General features: G+C 36.8%; 1 protein-coding gene across 1 annotated transcript in view; it reads right to left on the minus strand.

Annotated features, from left to right (window-relative positions):
• Positions 1 to 23,649, minus strand: part of NSD2 (nuclear receptor binding SET domain protein 2) — a 67,979-nt gene that overhangs the window by 36,147 nt on the left and 8,183 nt on the right. The window contains exons 2-6 of the mRNA XM_009480361.2: positions 15,414 to 15,579; positions 9,735 to 9,901; positions 8,876 to 9,367; positions 3,965 to 4,109; positions 1,279 to 1,397 (exon numbers count right to left, since the gene is read on the minus strand). Coding sequence (XP_009478636.1) covers positions 1,279 to 1,397; positions 3,965 to 4,109; positions 8,876 to 9,367; positions 9,735 to 9,901; positions 15,414 to 15,579 — 1,089 coding nt within the window. The remainder of the gene's footprint in view (positions 1 to 1,278; positions 1,398 to 3,964; positions 4,110 to 8,875; positions 9,368 to 9,734; positions 9,902 to 15,413; positions 15,580 to 23,649) is intronic.

Here is a 23,649-nt window from a genome sequence, read left to right on the forward strand (position 1 = left end):
ACGCCGGTGGGACAGTAAAGAAGTAACTTTAGGGACAGTCAAAACAAGGACTTCATAGCAGGAATTACAATAAGTAAAATTAATTATTCCATAAATCTAGTGTATTATAGGGAATTCAAATCAATTAGACAAGTTTAAAAAGGGTTGAGAAACTTCTCCTAGAATATAAGACGAATATTCAACGACTAACTCGTTAGAGCAAGAAGTGCAAAACCCAGTTTTCGCCCTTCTTTCTGCAAAGGTAACAACATTTCTCTAAGAATTATCTTTGTCCCTTGCTAATAAGCTCATTAAGCCTGGCTATCTGAAATTCTATTCGTTTTTTATATTGAACTCTAAACAAGTTGTCTGAATATCCACAATATCAACAGAGGTACTAAAACAACCAGCCTACCAAACAAATGTGACCTCCAATAGTTCATTTAAAAAATAAATCCACCACCTTTCCTTATATTAGGTTGTTTCATTTAATCACTGTATCACTAAAGTCCTCAGATGAGGTCTGCAAGACTCAAATTACAGTATGATACTGTCATAACACATCTGAAAACACTTGTAAGCTAAGCTTTCCACACAAGTAAAACCCATAAAGTTCACTGGTCTACATGCAGGACTAAATAAACCTATGCTTCATTCTCTACAACATTTGGGCTGTATCCATATACATAGTTTTAGTGACCTATGTAAGGAAAATTCTCATTCTCACAAGAAAGCTAAACTGAAAAGGAGCCTGTGATTTGTACGATAAATATACTGTAATATTTACTGCAGCTTCCTAACTTAAGAAATGGCTCAGTATGCCAAGTGTACTACAGGCTTCCAGTTCCTGAAAAGTAGTTTTTCTGTTTTGCTTTACTTGCTTTCCTCTCTTCCCCCGACTTTTGTCTAAATTAAGTATTGACTAAAGATTTTTTTTTTTTTAACATTCTTGTATACATCTCTGAATTCCAGGAGGAAAGAAAAAGAACTACAAAGCATGACAAGACGGAAGGGTCATGCCTCTGCACATTCCTTCAGGAAACAGATTTTCTCAGCATACATTTTCACCACAGTTTAAGTAGCAAGTGCAATTTGTCATACCTCCATCCTCAAAACCAAAGCAAAAAAAAAACCCCACAGCAATAAGCTCACATGTATCTCTGAATATTTACAACAGTTTGGTTTGATATACAGACATTACTTTTTTAATCCTGAAAATGGAAATGCTGACAAACTTAACTACAGCAATGTGATTGGTGCTGCTATAAATCAACCCAAACAAACCAACGACATAATTACCTTCCGATTATTCTGTTTATCCATCCTGAGTCTTTTCCTAGGTGCTTCCTGAACTTCAAAATCTTCTGTAGGTTCCTTTGTCCTCTTTTTTTGGTTTCTTTTATTTCCATGTAAGTTACCTTGGGATGGGGGATGGGGGAAACTTACATGAAAAATAATCTAAAACCCACTTTCAAATTATTTTGAACTGATCTAGTTATTTAAGTTACTTTTCTTTCAGTCATTATTTTTAAAACATGGTTAAACATTAACACAGTTTGATGACCTCTTAATGCTTAAGGTCTGGTTTCTGGTGCTGAAGACTAACTCTAGAACACATCCAAATCAACTGCTTCATACTCAAGTTATTTTAGAAAGATGAGTCTACCTGTATAAGCACTAGATTAAGATCTGAATATTACTGCCCAACATCTGTTTCATATTGTCAGACTGCACATGATTGATCCATACAGCTTTTAACTCTCCTGCCACTTTGTAACAGTGTCTTATCACTGAAATGAACTTTTAAGTCCCTTCCTTAAATCTCCTTTAAGTTCTCCAAATGCTACAGATAAAGATACTGGCGACATCTATTAAGGGGCCTCTGGAAAAGACAAGATATCACCAACCGTACAGGTTAATTCTCTCTTTCTAGTATGGCAGTTATGAACTCTAGCAAGCTTACTTATATTTTACAGGAGACCGTAAGATCCCCTTCCTTTGTGAACCAAAATCCTAAGAACAGAATGATGTTGGTCATTTTAAACCAACGCACTTATTCACGTACTTAGATGATCGTTCGCTGTAAAGTTCAAGCAGCTGCTCAATTACAAAAGGTCAGTGACTAACCTACATACCCTTTCCACAGGTTCAGCTATTGTTTGCACTCACTCCACCTCACAAAGATAGATGAAGGTTTAGGAAGTGGTCTGTTTCATCAGGATGAAATGACATCATTACACTCTCCAGTACTCTCTAGTTTATGAAGCTACAGAGTATTATTAGTATGAAGATTGCAAGCTCCAGGGGCACAAATATGTTAACTGAAAACTGCCCTACAGCTACAAGTATTCTATTCCAGTGGGAACAAATAGCTGTAAATATTAAAAATATAGCAACTTGAAAATAATGGGTAATTATCAAATTAATGTTCTTATCTAAACAATCTAGGACATATTCTTTTATCAGACTCTGAATCCACAAAGCAGACTGAAATGGCTCCAGGAGAACCTGCTACTTACAAAAAGCCAGCAAAAGAAATCCCACAATATTCTTCCAAGTTTAAGATAAGAGGATTTGGGTAGGGGAACGATTGAACTGACACGTTTTCATCTGTAGATAACTATAAATGTACACAATATATGTACTAGAAACACCTGGTACAGGTACAATTTCAATTACATTTCTTGCAATATGACACTGAGGAAGGTGAACAAAATTCAGCACTACAGTGTTTAGATATTTAATTTGGGATCCATTAAAATTCTAACGTCAAGGAAGACAACATCTGAGATAAAATAAAGAGATTATGATACGTGGGCGATTACATAAAAAAATACACTCAATAGCTACTTATAATGATGAACTATTTGCACACAACACAAATTTCAATTACTTCTGGATCTTGATCTCCTTTTAGGTGAGTCTTGAAACACTTTACGTTTGGCCTCTCCAATATTCTTCAATGATGAACCTTGAGAGATACAGAATGTGTTTTTTTTTTAAACTGATATCCAAATATTTGACACTTAAATTTTTAAAGTTAAAAACTTTTCAATTTTCCACAAAATGATGTTATTTCACACACACACAGTTAACAAAACTGACTGCCATTTTTATACAAGTTTTTCCAAGTCTCACAAACTTTCAAACACTCCCTCTCATTCTTGTCATTGCCCAAAGCAGCACCTGTTGGCTTCTAATACTTCCATAAGAAGTCTTCTTACAGTGCTGTAAAGCTATTTAAATTTGAAAAATGATAGCTAGTTAAATTTGATAAAGTTCATGCAAATGCCAAACTATCTTCCTCCTTCTTTCTCAAATAAGTGACTCCAAAACCCCTTAAGTATTTTGCAAAATAATTGAGACTGTTTATCAAAACCAAACGCTAGACAACAGCAACAAAAAAATAAAAGGAGAAAAAAAAAAAGTATTTGCAATCTTGCACAATGTCCTAAAAAACTTTGATTAGCACAATAAAATCCAAACAGATGAAAGTTTCAGAATAAAGTTTGGAATACTTCTTCCTGAGTTGATGATGATGAGGTAATATACTTCAGGTATATACGAAGAAAAGGTGTAGCACTGATTAAACTTTTAAAACCATTTCCTAACTATTATATAAAAAAACAACTCAAATTTTACTAGTAGTAACACTTTGTCTTCCCTTCCCACCATCCACTCGTAACAGGCAGTGGATGCAATGGCAGCTGCTTATGGGCAGAAGAAGAATGAGAAATCATCAATCTCTAAACAGTAGAAGGTTTACATATAACAACTTTTCAGAACAATGAGCAAGAAATGTAGACTTCATGGGTTGCGTTTATTGTAACCATTGGCATTCCTTTGCTATTGGCACAAACACCAAGAATTAAAACTGGAAAACAGTGAAAGCTGTTTTCCCTACAGGTCTCAAATATGTGCTTAGTTTAACACCACTATGTATATCAAATTTAGTTAGAGTACACTAGCACAGTTTTACGTTTACCAGAGTCTTCTTCAGATTTGGGAGAGGTCACTATGGCAAACTTTGTGTTATAGCGAGCTTTCTGTTTTTCACTAAGCATGTTCCACTGCGATTCGAGCAATTCTTCAATCTCCTCACTTGAAGCATCTGGATGTTCAGCAACCACCTATACATGCAGAAATAGGGTTGTATTAAAAAAAGGTGACCATTGAAAAGAATGGTGTACATACTTCTATTGCTTTGGAAAACTGGATACACATGAGTTATTTAACATTTCTGCTGTAGACAGAACTAGATTAAAACCTTCTGTATCCAGTTTTTCTTTGAATAACCACTTCTCTCTCTCTGTCTCAAAAAAAAAAAATCTATTAGCAAATTCAGAAGTATTAAGAATCATTTTGGAAGTATGTATTTGCCTTTTAACATTCAAAAATGGAGTAAATGTAAATCTTGTGGTCATTCAAAAAAAAATTGTATTATTTCTTGATGAAGTTTAAATCTATACCACAAAAGACAGACAAGCAATATTGGAATATATGCTTGCCTACAAAGACATCCATCAATTCATAGGAGAACTCGTTAAACATAAAACTCATTACACCTATCTAGAGAGATTTATACAAGCTAGCGTCTGATGCAACATTTTCCTGTATTAATTTGTCATTTTATACTATGTATATTAACATTAGGAACTCAAAAAGCTGTGCATCTTTTCTTAATAATATGAGCATGACACATAATAGCCATCAACATGGAATTTAAGAGAGTTTCGAGCAGTTTATTCAACACAAACAGAAAATCCAGTATTAAAAGCGAAGAAAAAATCCTCCCGAACTCCTTCAGTATTCCCATACTTCTACTTAAGGAAAACCAGATTTGATTAATCATAGAAGTCGGAAAGCTCTAAGACTGTACAATCTACAGAAATGAAACAGTAGCTTTAAAAACAAACCCTCTGCTCGCATTACCCAGCATTCTCCAAATCCTATTACTGGAGTGATGCAACCAATGCTCCAAAATCAAAGAGCAAAATAAAAACTAGGCAAACAAAGCCAAGCATTCAAACAGTAATACCATTCAACAGAACAGAAATACAAATTTTCTGTGACAAGTGGAAATGATTAAACCTAATTTCGTAGAACTTAGTGTCTTAAAATTGCATTTCCTGTTGTCAAAGAAGATGCAAGTGTGACTGAAGCTTCTCAAAGGGTTAGAATAGTTGTAGTACCTTCCTTCCATTGGGATTATTCAGTGTCTAGTAGGAAAATTCATGCTGTAATTTCTCCCCTAGTGGAGTACCAAGTTCTCTTGCTTCTATCTGGTATAACCCATCTGCATAAAGCTTGGAGAATACAACTACCTTTGGAGGCCTCTACTCAAAGTTTGGCTAAAATCCAACAATATCAAAAAGTTATTGAGAGGGGAGAACGCAGACAGACCCACAAGATACCCCTCCAACAAATCTCACTTAGGAAAAGAAATCAGCATCAATTTTGACCATTGCTACTAAGCGTTTAGTTCAGTGTGCTCAACTAGGGCACAGAGTTATTTAATTCTCTAAGAAATAACTTGTTTTGTTCACATAAATGAAATACAGTTTAACATCATCTCCAGTCCCACCAAAATATGAATAAAAACAACTTTCAACTGGCTAGGAGTGCTCTGAAATGACAAACAGAAGACACTCATGGTTCTTAATGGTTAAGGGATCCTTGTGAAGAAGGCCTCCAAGGAAAATGCCCAGCAGTCTTCTCCAAAGACTTCATAACTGTAATACTCAATCCCAGTATAAATACTGGAAATGATGTATTGGGTATCTTGATGTACATGAAAATCATGCACTTCTCCCAGGTACTTATTCTAAGTCTAACTATGCTACAGAACACATGGTAGACCTTTTCTTGGATCTGGGAATTAGTATCACTATAGGTGTGGAAAACATGGTAATTAGACCAGGCACACCCTAGCTCATCCAAGCAAAGCATTTTACCTTCGCTCTTATTTATCTTGATGTTCAACAGCTCCTTACGCATGCAGAAATCTTCAACTGTGAACTATACTAGTGAAATTATTTCTTAATTTACCTCAAAACAGACTCAAGGCCCAAATCAGTGAATTTCTAATATAAACAGTATAGCTGTCTGCCTCTCACTGAACAATACATTTATCTCAAGTCAAACACTCCCTTCTAATAGTTACTATGGTTATGTTTCACAGAGGAAGCGCATAAGAATGCCAACAGTACAAAATATATCTGTACTCCTTTGGTAACAGTGCAAAATACTTAATGCGTCACTACAACCATGAAAGTGCTCCAAGCTTTCAATACCTTCCTAAGGGAAGCATGCCTCTTAGATCATTAAAAACATTTTCCAGCAGTTCATCCAGTCTTCCAGCAGCCATAATTAATTTCTAAAAATTTCAACTATTCGTCACCCTCCTATCCCCAGAAAAAGTAACACAAAAAGTAGTAATTAATAAAACCAAACCAATCTATGAATTCTACTACCGTACAAAGCTGGACTCCAAGCAAGACATGGCAGAAGCGGCTCTACTTTTAAGAGAGCTTGTGATTATTAGAGGCCCCAAAATAGAAGTCTTCAGTCATTCCTTTCCATTCACTTCCATCCCTTCCCAAGTCCGGGGGCCAGAAAGCCTCTTCTGGATCCATGGTTTTCCTTTCTTCTAAGTTTCTACATACAAATACTGAAGTAGCCATACACTAAACTCTCAGATGCCACCAATACGAGTAGCTCAAGAACAGGTCTGTTTTTTATTCAATGTTATCACTCCTTCTAAAGCATCAGAACATTACAACAGCAACAAAGCAAACTCTTGGATGGAAAGCAAACCATGCAAGTTGAACCAGACAAGCCTAACGGAAGGCAAAACTCCAAATTCTAGTTTGGATACAATCTCCACCTTCCAATGAAGGCACAAAACTGCCATTTTAAAAGCGACATGACAGGCTGGAAGTGTTAAACAAACTCAGGTAACTTTGGTTCTGTGCAAGAAGCATGACTATCTAAAATGGTATTTCCCCACTTCGACAGTTAACTTTGAATTCAGGAGAAAGGAAAGACAGGTTCTACTGCCCTGATCAGTTAGAGGGGCTGTCATCTGCAGTTACCTGGTATCTGCAGTTTTCATAACCTAGTTCTGTTCTACACACAGAAGTGCTTCTGTGCCTGTTAGAATGGGTCACACAATCAGATGGATTTGGGTTTTCATGACTGATCTTATTTAAAGGTATTCTAGTCAGGAATGGTAGGATGTCCTCTCTCTAAATATATGTAATATTTTGAAACTTACTTCCTTTGACTTAAAACTGTGCAACATTAGCCACTATCATCAGTGTGATTTTCAAGTTTATGCAAGTTTTTCAGTTTCCTGAAATGACACTGAAGACAAAGCAATTCCTCGGTGTCAAATATTGTAATAATCTTCATATTTTCCATCTATTAATTTGAGAATTACACTATAACCATAGTAGGGAATGAACCTTGATAACTGGCACAGAAAATAGAAATACAACATCAGAGACTCAGCATGTGTTTTCTGTGGTAAGATACGTTTGGCTAAGAATCGACAAAACCAGTCATAATAATCTCATTTCTTCCAGAGAAGTAATTTCATGTCCCTCAATATTGCACAAGACTTCTTGCTACCTACATTAAAGGCCAAGGAAATTCCCCCTTGCCACTATGCAAGACACAAGGTTATTTATAGAAGAACTGGAAATAGAACTCAGGTCTCTCAAACATGAGACAGATGATTTACCCATACAGCTTTTCAAAATGACTATGTCAAAATCTGTATTTAATAGTCTGGCTACAAAACCCTTTCCCTTCTGGAGCCAGCAAACTGAACTGCCAATGCTTTTCTCAATTTAACCAAAGCCACTAAAAGGTATATCTAACGCTGTGTTCATTTTCACTCTCAATATTAGCCTAAGTTGCAATCATCTAAGAAGATCCCAAGTTGAACCACAACTAATTGACTTCCATACAACAGAATCTGTTTTTCAATTTTTCTTTATAAAGTTACTATCTGTTAATGTTTTCTAACACAAATGTCCTATAATGAAGTCAACTATTCAGTAGCTAAACAGTGTGACAAAGTCATCACTAACTTTCTGGTCCTTCTGTGGGCATTACGGAATAGTACAACTACAAGAAAATATGAGCACTCATGCTTCTTCCAGTGCATGGAATTGTGCTGCAAATGGAGCAGAGGGTTGTAAGGAAGAAAAATGACGGTCATGACTTTGAAGTAATGAGCTAGAACAGCAGTACTGCTTTTATACTTCTGTCTTCCTAAGAAATGTGGATATTAAGGTATTTATTTATGCTACCTTGTCTTGAAGCGTAATCCTCTCAAGAGGACCTAGTTGCTGTCCCAGCAGATTGCACACTTGACAGTGATTTTCACAAGCTTTGGCGACTAGCTTCTTTTGAAGCTCAGCAAAAGATTGTAGGTAGGTAAATGGAGTTTTGAGTTCAAAGACAAGGGAACACACCAAAGGAACTGAGCCACATCTTCAGAAAGAATGTGCAGGATAACTACAAGTAGATTGCCATAAACAGCATAACCTTTGTTATATTTGCCTGAGCATATGTATGTATGTTTACTATATTTTACATACACTAAAAAAAATTATGGCGAATACAAAGGACTATGAGATTATGTAAGAAGATACTAACACAACTTATGCTTAAAGTACAATGGCATTACCACTGTTTTGTTTATATTGCTCACCTACATTCCCTTCTTTCTCTGTTCCTGTCTAGACTAAGATTTGATGCAGGCATACCTTGTCAAGCCCAGAGTATTATGGATTCTACACTAACAACTAGTTTTTGTCAACTAAGTAAAGAAGTTTAAGTACAGAAATGAGACAATCAACAACAAGAACAGCTAAAAGCAACTAACCTCATCTCTGTGCTTCTGACAAAAGACCAAAAACTGAGATACTGCATCGCCCTTTCTGCTTCGTGGAGTAGATGCTGGAGTTTTCTTTCTATTGAGAGGGGAGCCTATCCCTCTTTTGGATTCTGCCTGTTCGGATGACTTTTGAGGAGTAGTATTCTTAGTCCCCGACTGACTGCCTTCTTGCATATCATCAGTGGCAGACAATTTTGATGTCCTTCTCCTCCTCTTGTTAGGAATGCCAGACTCCTTCATCGATTTCAGATTTTGAGTGGTTTCTTCGTTTGAGTAAGATGACTCATCTATCTCCTCTAACGGTTCCACAGCAATGCCAACTTCCTTTGCCACTCGAGGATTAAGATGAGGTCTGTCCCTAACATAGATAAAGGTGTACTTGGCCTTCCGTTCTTCCACTGTCATGCCTACTGCTTCACTTGCTTGCTTAACACCCATCTCCCACTGTGGCCGCAGCTTCCCTGAAACAGGCTTTAACATCTGCAAGATAAGACAACAGTGTGGGAAATTTGCCCACTTAATTTCAAAATGCCAACGTTAACACAAAACAATTCCAAGAGACTAAGTGTAATGTGTAATTACAATTCAGACATTCAAATGGAATTGTATTTGATAGTACCGATACCATGCATGAATCAATGACACAGCAGAAGAGTACTGACTTTTAATAAGTAACTAACAGTGGTAAATCATCCCGTTCTTTGCATCTGTAAGTGAAATATAAGACTACAAGCCTCTGTAAAACAACCTTTCTTTAAAGCTTTCTAGAATATTTATTTATATCTGTACATACCTGTAACAGTAAAATAAAAAGCTGCAAATCTTGTCTGACTTGGTAGCCTCTTACCTTTATTTTCTCTGCTTTAGTGAGGGCTTGTTTTGCACTTTCTTGGCATAATTGTTCAAACTGGTCTTTTTCTTTGAAGGGCACAAGGCTCTTCTCAAATATCCAGGCTCGCTCTGGGGCATCTCCAAAAAACTGAACATGATATTGACGAAAACTCTTTTTCTGTCCTGAAAATTAAAAATGAACCTGTTTTAAGATACCACTTAGGTTGTTCTCTGCACTTTCAGACTTGAAGTCTTTTGTAAGCTGCTATAGTTACCATGACAAAAACACTGAACAACTGGTTAACCTTTCAAAAACCCACTTAACTAGCTTGAAAGTCTCTGAGCTATAATCTATGAAGTTTGACACAAAAGCCCAATAGTTTAATTCCAAACAAGAATATGCTTTGCTAAATTAACTTAAGGTTACAATCATCTGTCAGTGCTTTCCATATATATTAACTTACATGTAGGCCTGGATGTTTCTGAAAATGCTAGTCGAAAAAGTTTCCAAACCTTGGACAGTCTGTGCACTCAGCCTCACCTCTGATTTACCTAAATTTTATCTTTTAATATTCTTGAACAGAAACATATACTTCAGCTAGTTTTAATACTTGCAATCACAATTTCATCTTAACCAAGCTTTTAAGGAATCAAAGCACAAAAAGAAAAGGATTTGGGTGGTGGGAGAGAAGGGAGAGTGGGAAGATAAGAGAACAATTCTGAAACCTAGACAAGAAACATTCATTCCTCTAAGACTGTAAAGAGGAATACTGTCTCACTGTAGCAAGATATAGGCATACAACCTTCCCTTTCAAGATCTCAGCTATTCTACAGTGAAGGGGGAAGACAACACCTTCAACATTCACCAAAGAGTTCACAGTTAACAATGAACTTCTAAAAGGCAGAGGTAAGAGAATCAGACTTTAGACGTCCTCGAGCATCTCCTTCATTAAAACTTGCAGATTTGTTGTCTAAGTGTTCAAATTAGGGTCCCATTTAAAAATAGAAAGCGTTTTAACTGTGATGACCTACACTTTTGTGTTTGTAAATTCAATCCTGCTAGAAAAAAAATCAGTTACCCCCCCGAGTATCTATGGTTCTTCAAAGTTTCACCACATTAGTATGTCTAACATGTAGTCTGGGAGGAAATCAGGTAAGGATGTCTACCCAATTAAGAACAAATAACAGTCACAGTTATCCGTTACAGATGTCTTCAAACTAGGTCTAGATTTTGATAGGTTATTCATACACTGCATGTCTTCTACCTTAATCACCAAATACATCTAGCTGATTGCTTCATGCACTATTATTACTGGGGTTTCTAGACTTAGAACTTTCTTTTTGTAACTGCTCAGCCAACAGTTACTTTTAAAGGGGCTTGATATTGTCTCAAGATGTGGCATCGGGAATGGTAATATGAAATCAACCTAACTAATGGTATGTGCATAAGTTTTATTAACCATTACATACATACATATATATATATATTAAAAAAACAATACATGAAAGCTACAAGAACAATAATGACTCGTTTGAGATCAGATATGAGAATCTAGAAGAATGGCATAGGGAAAGGTCTTGGGACTGTATGCATCACACATCCAATCCAGTAGTCTAATACATGTTCCAGTAATGCACAGTCAGGAGCAATTCTCTTGCACAGCAATTATTTTGTCCTCATCAGCAAACTGTTGCTTAACTAGGGACTACTGAGCTCCAATGACTTAATCTGTCTATGATGAAATAAAGGATAATTTTTGTATTTTACCAGGATGTCCTAGCTGCAGACAGAGAGATGGCACAAAATACATTTAAAACCACCTGTAAAGATCTGCCTCTGAGCAGCCAACAGCCCACTTCCAAGCAGACACAGACACTCTATTCCTTTTACAATATAATGCTGGACAGCTGTAACTGTCTAATTAGGGAGTCTAAACAATAGTGCCTACCACTAAAACCACTGAACCTATTTGTGAATCTTCAGATATCGTCTGTGGGCTGAATTCATATCAACGGTCCTGGACAAAACAATGGAATTCATTAAGCGTTATTATATACAAAGACATAAATTTTTGGCTCACAGAATCCTGGAACCACTAGTTATTGAAGGTTTGGGAGAGTATTCTGGGGACCCACCACTGTTACTTGTCTTTTTCTGTACCCTAGCACCTGTGGTTGGCCACAGTCAGAGACAGGATATTGAGTGAGATGGAGCTTTAGTTTGACTCAGTATGGGCCTCCTTACATGAAGGTGTACATCCCGCAAGTTGAAAGTTGCAAACTTTTCTCAAGCCTAACCAGCTGGAATGATGAAATCGAGTATTAGCATCCAAAAATTCAGTTTGTTTATGAACACTGTTGATCCTAATCCTAGAAATGAGAAATACAGAGACCTAGCTGAGTATTTCTACAACTCCCATACAAAAGAACTCTTCTGTTTGCAACAGGAGACTTTTGATAGTGCCTCAGTAAACGGTAGGTGGAAGATAAAACAAGAATGGAAATATGTACCGATGGAAATATGCACATCAGTGTGCATTTATCAGTTATGATGGCTGCCCAGACCTAGTCAAACCTCCTGAAGGAGAAGCCAGGCCCCAAGCCAACTCCAGAGCAAATATCAGAAACAAGGATCATCCATATTACTTCAATGAGATGGAAGTTAACATCTCAAACTTTGTGGGCCCTTCTTTCTGTTAGTACTCCACAGGTTCCATTCAGACATATGACAATGGTTTTTGCTAGGCCTATTTCTATAGTTCCTTATAAAAAGCCACCACAGAGATTTTTGCTAGGCCTATTTCTATAGTTCCTTATAAAAAGCTACCACACAGATTATTGATAATGAAGCATAAACCTTGTACCTTTCAAGGAGCAGAGTAATTCCGTTAGGAACAAATAAACGGCTTTATTTCTCTCAAAATTCAGCTTTTTAACTAATAATAGCCCTAATAATCCAAAGACTAAAATCACAGGGACTGCCTGATCAAAACTCTGAAAGACTGCCACAAGAAAAATTTGCCTGAGGAGTCTATAATAACCATTGTAACATTTGTATGAATGCTTGAAAGGGTTCTCAAGAAGCCATTTAGTTTACTACCAACATTGAGTCTGGCTATAATCCTAGAGATCCTCATTCATTTTGTTCTTAAAAACCTCCTTTGAATGCGATTACACCATTTCTCCAGGCAATCCACCCCAATGCTTCACTATCTTTATCCCTTCCAAGTTCTTCTTAATATGTAGTCTAAATATTCATTGCTACTAAGCTCTCCTCTTCCTGGAACAAGAATAATTTATGCCTTTTCTTCTTTGCATGTAACTTAAGTTATTTAAGGACAGTTACTGGGTTGTCCTTTAGCTCCTCCTTGTCAGATTAAACAGCCCCAGTTCCTTCAGTCTGCCCACGCAGGTAGACTTCTAGATTTCTGTTCATGTTGTCCTCAGAAGCTTCTCTGTTTGGTCCCTGTTTCTTGAAACAAGATGGCCCAAACAGGATGACATGAACAAAGTACTCCCGCTGAGTACTACCACTGGAAAAGCAAAGAATCTTCTTCATGCTTTTTATAAACAGCACTATTAATTTATGTCAGTGTGACTTTGGTCTTTCTGCAGAGAAAACTACAATTACGACTCTCAGATTCCTTTCTGTGAAAATGCAGCTTCCACTCATCTCCCAGCTTGATCACCTACCACTATGAAAATCCAACACTTAGTCCTACTGAACAGCATTTTTTTTCAGACCACATATCCAAAGCATCAGGATTATTCTGACTTCCAATCCTACATGTTTACAGTCCCTCCACATTGGAAATTTGTAATTCCAATGCAAATTTTAGATGTATATTCTAGTCAATTTTCCGAGTTCTCAATGCAACCCTTGAAAACTACACAAAAGCAAAACCACAAAAACACTCCTTTCCCAGACTTGGAAATACATAGTTCAAAGTTACTGAAATTGCTAGTGACAAGTAAATGCCCTACTCTGTTCACAACAATGGAAGCTGATACTTTCACTTGATCTAATAAGATAGATGAAAGTATTCAGAAGCATAAATATCAAAACAAAAGTTATGTGCTCCTACTTTGGTTTGATATTCCTATTAACTTCTTGCTTGTCTCCTTAATCTGCAAGTTTTCTGGATTCCATTTTCAGTTTTTTCTAAAGTTTCAGTATAGTTTGGCATAAACATAGTAAAAAATAGCTTACAGTGCTCAGCTGGGGTTAAAACTAGTGAGGGATGCTATGTGCCACAAGAAGATTTTCTGTAAATACAACAGTAGCAAAACAAAGGCTAAGGAATGCTCACTGGGGCAGGAGACTGAGTGACAAAGGACACAGAAAAGGCTGGGGTACTCTATACCCCCTCTGTCTCAGCATTTTGTTTGTTTTTTAAACTGTAACATCTGCTCCCAAGCCTTCAGGTCCTTTAGTCTAGTGATAAAGGCTGCAAGACTGAGGCACTACCCACAGCATATTAAGAAAAAGGCAGGGAGCACTTAATCAAATTGGACATCTATGAGATTATGGGACCAGATGGGATGCTGAAGGTGTTGGCCAATGTGATTGCAACAGTGGTCTCTATAATTTTTGAAAGGTCACAGTCATCAGGGGAGATACCCAATGACTGGAAAAAGGCAACCATTGCAAACATTGCACCTATCTTCAAGAAAAACAAGAACGAACTGGGGAACTACAAGCTAGGCTGACTAGCGTACTCTCAATGCCTACAAGATTATGGGGCAAATTCTCCTAAAAGACATGTCCAAGCACATGAAAGACAAGAAGGTGTCTGGGAATAGCCAGCACAGACTCACCAAGGGCAACCTGTGGCTAATCAATCAGATTCACACAGTGCTAATACAAAAGGCAATGGACACAGGTTGAAACAAAGGAAATTTCAACTAGGCAAAGGGAAAAGTCCTCTTCCCATAATGGCTGCCAGTCACTGGAACAAGTTGCCCAGAAAGGCTGTAAAGTCTCCATCCTTGAAGACATTAAATATTTGACTGGACAAGGCTCTGAGCAACCTGCTCTAACTTGGAGACCATATGACTTGTAGAGGTCCTTTCCAACCTATATTACTTTTTCATTCAACAACCAGCACAGATAAGCCTCAAAAGTTGCAGGTATAAGAACAGAGAACAAAGCTGCAAATGAGATTAAGAAATCGTACAGGTTCCTACTGAAAAATTTCGTTGACACTTGGTAGTCCCCGCATTTAGAATCAACTAATGTTGGCTGTAGATAACAGTATTGATTCTATGAATCACAGAAAATTTAGCTGCCTGAATTACAGATTGCTTTGACTAAAGCACAGTCTTCAGGAGTATTTAATTCCCTTAGCTTTCAATAAAATTTTTAGCCCATATCACTTCTCCAAGCATCTCCATAAAAACAATGGGAAGTACCATCAGATAATCTTTTTAGTAAGACTTCACACAGTTTCATAGATCACAATTTTAATATCTTTTGGAGATAAGAAGTTCAGAGTTAAAAAGACAGTGGAAAAAAAGCTCCGTCTGCTATATGCTCAAGAATAGTGTTTACATGATTTTAACATTCTTCTTGACAACAAGGAGCTGATTCAGTTATTGACCCAACTGAGTAGATAAAATGAAGAACAGAATTTTCCCAAATTAATGGTTATATATACCTGAAGAAATCTGGATGTTTGTAGCATCACTGACATACCTTTTAGTTTAGTGTAGGAATGGAGAACAGGATCAGCAGAAACCATACATGGCCACCATGGAAAACCAGACACTTTTGACCATACTAGATCTCCTATATTATACTTCAACAGATGGACTTTGTCTTCTTTGATGGTACTTTGAGTTGGATCTCTCTTAGCAGGAGCCTTAAGAGATAAAAAAAAGGAAAAAAAAAAAACCTATCACCATATTTCTTCAGATATGCACTAGCATTACTAAATAGCACACAAAAATAAACAACAAACTACAGTTCGTATTCTATTTAAACATTCTCGTTACATGTAAAAACACAGAGTGGTAATGGAAGGAGGGAAATAAATAGTTCACCAGAATAAAGAGCTATCATGTTTGCCAACAAACAGTAATCATATTTCATGTGTAATAAAAACTTTAAGTCATAATTTTTGTTCTCTCACAGCAAAAAAAATTCCAAGTTCCATTTATGTTTTTGGTTTTAGTTAGAAGTATTGGCAAGTAAGCTGTGGTTTGCCTTTATCTTTTTGAATAACTGCTGACAGACCATCAGGAAGGCTTACTTTAATTTCGAACACATTAACTAAGCACTGGACATAGATGTGGAAGAGCCAAATTCACTCTGTATTGAATATTATTAATCAAGTTAAGCACTGTACACAAAAATGTGTTAAGATTTAAGAAAAAAAATCCCAACTAGAGTAGACTAAAATACTGTCTTTATGTCTGAATAGAAACTACATAAATAACCAGTTGAAAACCCCCAAACTCTGCATCTTTCAGCTATCTTTTCACATACTGAGAATTTGCAACATGAACCCTTCCCCACACCCTTTTGCAAGATTCACACACACACACACACTCCCCCCCGCCCCGTTCCAGTTCTAGCAGTAAAAGTTTGTGAGTGCTCAGCTGCTGCTCTAAAGCTATTTTAGCTATTGGAAAACAATTACAGAACTATTTCCACTTCAAGGGATAGATTTAACTACAAGGGAGTTTTATGTTCCCCTATGATAGACACACATTTTTACTGCATCATAAAAAAGTTCAGCACCACAGACATTTACTCACCAACTAAAACCATTTCATGAATTTAGTTACATTTTGTCCTTTTGGCTTCATCTGTTCTATTTGATATAAATAACAAAGGCCTTTATCTAGGTAAGCTCTAACTCTGGATGTAAGAAAAGCACAGAACGTGTCTCATTACAGATATCCATAAAAAAAAAATCACATATTTTAAATTTGCTTTTTTTGTTTTTCTAGTACTAAATTTATGTGCAACATGTTATATCGTTCATCTTGCACAGCAGCAGTTCAACACAGAGAAGGCAGACCGGAGCTTCAGGCTTTCAGTGGATTTAATGTTAGAGCTGGAGCAAAATTCTGTTTTAATTAAAGTGGCAAGAGGAAAGAAAGAACACTGTTAAGAAACCGGAAATCCAGGATGCAGAAACAAGTATTTGGAGCATTATGTTGAATCAGAGTAGGTCAGGTTACCTTGTACAGATTTTTAAACCCAGAGAATACTACCATAACTAATTACACGTTATTTTCCAAACACAAACAACAAAAATCTGACATGCTGCAACAGCATAGGGATTTTTTTGCAACTCAAACATAGAGGTACATCAAATCAAAAAACCCTAAAGCTTAATGTACTCAGAAACTCCTTTCCTCAATGCTTTTAAAGCTACGCTTTAAAGCTATGCCTGGTAAACACACATGATGCTATGTCATCTGATAGTTAGCGACAGTTACTCATCCAGTGATTCAGCTTTTCTGATGAATTCGGACTTGGTTCATGTGCCTCCAGCTAGAGACATGTTCCCATGTCTCAAGGTTTTTGGCTCTCTAAGGATTCTGTAAGACTGTCAGAAAACCCCTCCCACAGAGCTTGCCGCAAGTCCAGCGGTCTCAATGGACCTAAAAGATTCCAAGAAGATGTGAAAAATCAAATGCTCCTTCTAGCAGTTCAACATGACATGAAAAGTTATGCTTAAAAGCTAAAAATTAAGAAATACATATGCTGAGAACAGTTCCAGAAAAACATTAATCCTAACACACACAAACTGACTTCAGCATTTGAACAAATAAGTGGGATGAAAATATTTTTCAGTGAGTTAACTTTTCAGAAATGTAAAAGCTATTCAGAATTCTGAATCTCATTTTTAATTTATGAGTCCCTGTATTTTTCAAAAAGTGCAACTAAGCTGCAAAGATTTATGACTACAATATGAGAGGGAGCTGGCTGGAATAATGAAAAGGCTCCAGCAGTGCTTCTTATTGCAGCATAATCTAAAAGGAGTGGCAGTACAGGGGTGAATATTGCATTTCAATATATATAAAAGCACTTCACAAATTTTAAATATGCCTAGAATTCTTTTACTATACTGGATCATGATAAAAAACTTGAACATGACAGGCATAACAATAAAACCTGCAAAGTTTATCTATACAACACTTGCTGTATTTATGTTTTCTTTTATTGATAAAATGCACATACTTTAAAAGAATGGCAAAATACAGTACAGAATTCTATATACATAATTTTTTTAAGAGCTCTCATATGAGACTATTTAAAAACCTATAGAAAATATCACCATGAACTCGCTCACTTCCATCTTACTTTCCCACATCATTCCTGTTTAGTTTGATTTCCTCATTCTGGGAATTACTCTGATCTATTTAATAGGTATCTCAACAGTAAACAGTGAGGTGAAATTCCTGGCATGTACTTCTGAGACAAGCAACTGTAGCACATAAACAGGCTCTTCAATACTTCCTCTCAAAAACATTTTTGCAAACTGCCAGCATAGCATTAAATGCTTAACTATTTAAATTGTTTAAAAACATCAGAAAATGCTAGATACTGCAAGGAAGTCATATGCATAGATTTTATTTCAGTATCCAGGCTGGGTTTTTTAAATTATTGATGGGATGGGACGGGATAGGAGGAAGAGAGCATTTCTAAACAGATTTGCCACCCAGTCCCCTGACGGCATCTATGTTCTCATATGATGAGAGCTGGAGCTTCTTAATGAGACACTTGCACTCTCTGCAATTTTAAATCACCATTCAAGTTACAAAGTGGTATAGAAAAAAGTAATTTGGCTTGCAGGGTTTCTCCCCCCCTCCCCCCCCCAGAAGAAAACAGGAATTGTTGTTTAAGCAAATTTTGATTCCTAACAGTGTGTAGTCAGACACAACAGGGCATCTGACTGTGCACCCATGGAAGATGGAGAGGCAGGACTGGAACTGCACTTTTGGTGGTCTGTGTGAACGCACCAGAAGACAGGGAATACCTCCTCCTGCAAGAGCTGATCAATTCTTTCTATGATGATACTTAAGCAAGCAAATTAAAATAGAAGACTCCTGGTTTGGAGCACAACTGTAAAGCAAGGGAAGGTTACACAAAATCAAACTATTTTAAAATACCTTCCGCTTGATTTTTGGCTCTTTGCGTCTTTTTGAGGACTTTTTATTTCCTGAAATTGTTCTCATTTCTAGTTAGATCTCCTACCCATAAATGTCAACTACGTAAAGCTGGTTGGTCTTTCTGTGCTGCAGAGGAGCATGGAACAGTCTTTGCTTACCATCATTGCTAAGTAAGTTTGGACTGCTCTCTGTATGCCCCATCCTGTTACCTGTTACTGCAGTTTTGACAGAAGTAAATGCATACACATTTAGTCACAGCATTCCCCCTCCCTCTCCTTCCTGCAAGCTCTGCAGCCTCTGACATAAATACCATCTCAACCACCTTAGACCCAAACTTTAAACCAGTTATGCTGAACAGAAGTAGGAAACAGCTTGTGATCATATTTCTTTTCTACTTTGGGAAGGAATTCCAGGGTTTTTTCCCCCCCTTTCAAACACCAGACTGCAGAGAAGTTACATAAATGGGCAATCAAAGCCTGGGTGAGCAGGTGATGACTCCCACACAGAGCAGTCCTAACGCTGAATACACAGGCCATTTGACAGGCTCTGCACTACTCAATATGGCAGGCATCGAAATTCCTGACTTTCTGGATTAGTATCCTAATGAACCACTTGCTCTGAAAGGCAGCTACATGGATTTCAAGTTTATTTTGTCCAGGGGGGTGTGGAGTGTGGATGGAGTAGTTCTCTTATTGCAACTGAGTTTTTCTGTGAGAAATTATGCCTTGAAGAGTACCAGCATCCTTAAAAACTCATCTGGGCCAGCAGCTGCAATAGGCTGAGAAGGACCAAAAAAGAAAAGAAAAATTTAACATGCCTTTCCTCTTAACATTTCACAGATTTGCTTGTCATTTCTCTCAACACTTTCATAAGCGATGAGTGACAGGCAGATTGACAAGTATTTATGACACTGCTGTAAGCATTCTACTAGCCCAAAGAAGTGGCTTGGCCATAGAAAACATTAGTATTTAATTAACATTGCCTACATCTGATCAAAATAATCCAATCAGTTTCCATTTAGTTCTGGTCTGACTAATGAGTATGATGAGACAAGAACACACCATGAGTAATGGCTAATTTCAAAGCTTAAAACTATCTTAAAATGATCAAAGAAAAATGCATTTAAGGGCAGCATCTTTACTGTACTGAGAGCTTTAGGTTTGTTTGTAGACTCTGTTATGAAAACACCAGGATGAGTGTTTAGTAAGCAAGGGACAAAGGCAATTTTTTTAAAAAACACCTAGAAGGCTTACTAGGTGGTGTCAGCCTGAGAGAACTTTATCCCTTTTAAAGTGATCAGTGGTAGAGTTGAGATACTAATATTACCACTACCTATTTTGTATATATACGCACATGTGCATACATGTGCAAGGAATTATAACCCCTCAAAATTATTGCAAATTACCTTAAGCATCAAAAAGCTACTATTTCAATATACAAACCTGGAAAGCTATAGAAATAATTTTTAAAAACTTCATCTAACTGTAAATTGTCAAAAAGGGATCAGACAAAGAACAATGTTGAGAATTGGTGAAGCATACACCACCAGAATTTAATACTGGACAAAAAAAAAAAAAAAAAAAAGAGAACAATTAAGACAAGTGAAGACAGTAAATGCTCTCCTCTTGTGTAACGTAACAGGGAAGTACATATGGAACAACTTGCAGATATCCGATATCTCCCTTTCTGTTTTCATTTTCAATTCAGTTCCATCCTGTATCAAAGAACTTCCACTGGACTGCACTATAATAGAAGGCCATGCTACAAACACAGACTGCTGGAGGTCTGCCGCACTCCAGAATAAAAAACAATCTACTAGCACTACAAAGAAACTAAAACAAAATAATCAAGGTCCTTAAACAGAATATATGCAATTAAAAAGTACTTTGAATCAAAGTTAGAACACACAAACTTAAGACAAGTCAAATGTGTTTCTTTACTATGGAAAAGATAACATTGCTTGCTGACCAAAACCACATATTTTTCTGGTCCTGCTATCTACTTGTGTTGTGTTTCATCCACTAATACTCCTATTTTCTATCATGGACTTGTGTAATAAAAATAAAAAAGTTTTGTCTTCTCTTGCTTCTCTATCAGGAAAGATAGTGAACTAAGGAAGTGGTTGTAGAACGAACTTCATTCCTTTCAGAGGTTCAGGAGAGGTGGGAGGTTTGTCTGGAGAAACAGGGAGCAATAGAAGAAAAAAGATTGGTTTTGTAATGTTGTTCTGTCACTTGAATTCACCAATGATTAAGAACACTATAAACAAGCAAATAAACAAACAAACTACATAATAGGACAACGATTCCAAATGTTTCTTCCCTGAAATACCACCATCACAATTATGTTCTTAGGAAAGCTCTTGCTTTCTGAAAAATTCAGGAATTTAATTTGACAAAAGCCAAATCAGGCAAAGGAATGGAGGGATGCAGCTACTTTCCCAATGAGTGATGTCCTGTCGTTCAGGACAGAGAAACAGCTGCTTCTTGCTCTGTGATTGAGGACAAAAATCTCATGAAGTCAAATCACTTCAGAACAAAAAATTACAACTACAGCTTATTAAAATCTATGCAAACCCCTCAATATACACTATTGCTTCAAATGAAAAGGGTAACAACACAAGTCTGTTAAGAAATGGCCAGTGCTCGTTCTAAATGATTCTGTCTATAAAAATACAGTATCCTCTCAAACATAACTGCCTTAGTGTTTTGTTGGGTGGGGTTTTTTTTGTGTTTTGGTTGGGTTTTTTTTTAAGATTATAATTCACGCGTTGTAGTAAATCTGTTTATCCCAGAAGGACAAGTCCTTAGAGGCCCTATGTTTATCCAAATAGCTCCCACCTTCTGGGATGTGGGGGAGTATATTTAGATAGTAAACCACAAGTAACTGAATGTATTAAGAATAAAAATAAGTTTTTCCACTTTGTCTTGTTGTATCCTGTTTATTGTCTGATGAAGAATACTGTTGTAATTACACATTCAGCAAACCACTGCCTACAGAGAGAATGTTTCAGGCAGAAGACTAAAGAGTAAACCAGACCCTTGCAAGAAGATTAAGAGAAAACACTGAATTATTACTACGAAATGGAGAAGGATGAGGAAACATGAAGAAAGAACCAATGAGTTGGCAAAGTTTTGTGTTCTACCTTCAGTAAAACAGAAAGGGATACTTCAGTAGAGCATCCAAAGACTGCAGCCCTCAAAAGGCCACTGCATCAACCTCTGCACAATTAAACCTGCCACACCCTCACAAAACATGCATTATATTGTGCAGTGAGGTAAAGACTGAGGGGGAAAAGGACATGAAAGTCCAGATCAAAACCAAAAAGAATGAAAAAACTCTACTGGGGGTTGGTTCATTAGTTTTTCAATTTTGAATTGTTTTATACCAAGCCAGAGATTTAACGAAAAGCTTCCAAATTCAACTTTGAGAGCAATTACAATTTCTTCAAGTTATCTTTTCTTTTCTTCTATTACTAACCACTTCTTTTCTTCTATTCCTAAAAGGGGGTCAAATCTGGCAGTGTGAAGAGTTACATTTGCCTAAGTTTGAATCTTCCTGCCACAACCAGATTTATTTATTTTTCTTCAGTGTGCTTAGATGGTAAATCTATAGAACAAGAGGACAAAAAAGGCTGAAGAAAATCACTACTCTACTTGCAGATCCCCTGCAAACTTTTCTGTGCTGGCTGAGGCTCTTTGAAACCAAACGTAAGTTTTGTGACAATAGGTTTGTTTCCTCCATTTCTTTCCACACACTCATCTAAAGCAGTTCATGGACAGCATGTTGAATATCACCACGCAGGACCCTCCCCTCCAAGAGGGAAAGCAAGCAGAAGACAATAAAAATTCATTTAAGTTTGGACAGGGATTCATAATGTAGATCATGGATTTTAAAACAAGATAAAAGCTCGAATTTGTATTTCAAATCAACCACTAAACTCCTGGTTACATTTCAATTCTTTTTTCTGGCTTTGGTTCCCTTATTAGCAAGTCTCCAGCAGATGAGAAATTTTTTAAGGATGCTTTTACATTTAAAATCAAATCTGTCTATCCAAATCAGCAATCTTCCTCTACACAAACACTACATGAGCAAGTATTTTAGAAATAAACTTAACACGGTATTTTAGTAACTAGGATACAACCCTTTTTTCAGAGTAAAGAGTTGAAGAGAAACAGATTCAATCATTCACAGATAGATCCAGTATGATGCCAAGTTCTGGAACACTTCCCAACCCTCGATCTTTCTTAAAATTGTGGAGAGCAGTTTCTTTCAGCTGCTTTACTGAACTTCTGCATTTACATTTAGATGACCTCTTAAATTGTAAGTTACTGGCTTATTATTGAAAGGTTCCATGTTTCGGAAATTTAAATTAGATAAGGCTTGATCAGAATGAATGAAACCTTCTTTTATACTGAGTATTAGAAAAAGATTTCTGCCTACATCCAACTTCTCTAACCTTCACCCACCCTCAAAAGTTTAAGCTTTTGATGCGGTATCTGGGTATATAAGACAAGCGTGGATATGAGATGCTACAGAAGTCTGGAAAAGCATAACTGTAGAGCCATGAGGAAATTTGGCACGGGGAAACAGTTATTTCTGAATAATTTCCGTATGAATTTCACGTAGGATAACAGAATGAAAGCTAAATCATCTCAGCATACCTACAGATTTTCAGAATGCCATATCCATATGTATTTTGTTATCTGCATGTACAATGGTTTCACATACTTTCAAGATCAGAATCTGTATCACGGCCTTATCCTTAGCACTCTCCTACACCCTTACAGAGTTCAGGGTTTTCC

Source organism: Pelecanus crispus, chromosome 4 (genome assembly GCF_030463565.1).
Source record: "Pelecanus crispus isolate bPelCri1 chromosome 4, bPelCri1.pri, whole genome shotgun sequence".
Lineage (NCBI taxonomy): Eukaryota > Metazoa > Chordata > Aves > Pelecaniformes > Pelecanidae > Pelecanus > Pelecanus crispus.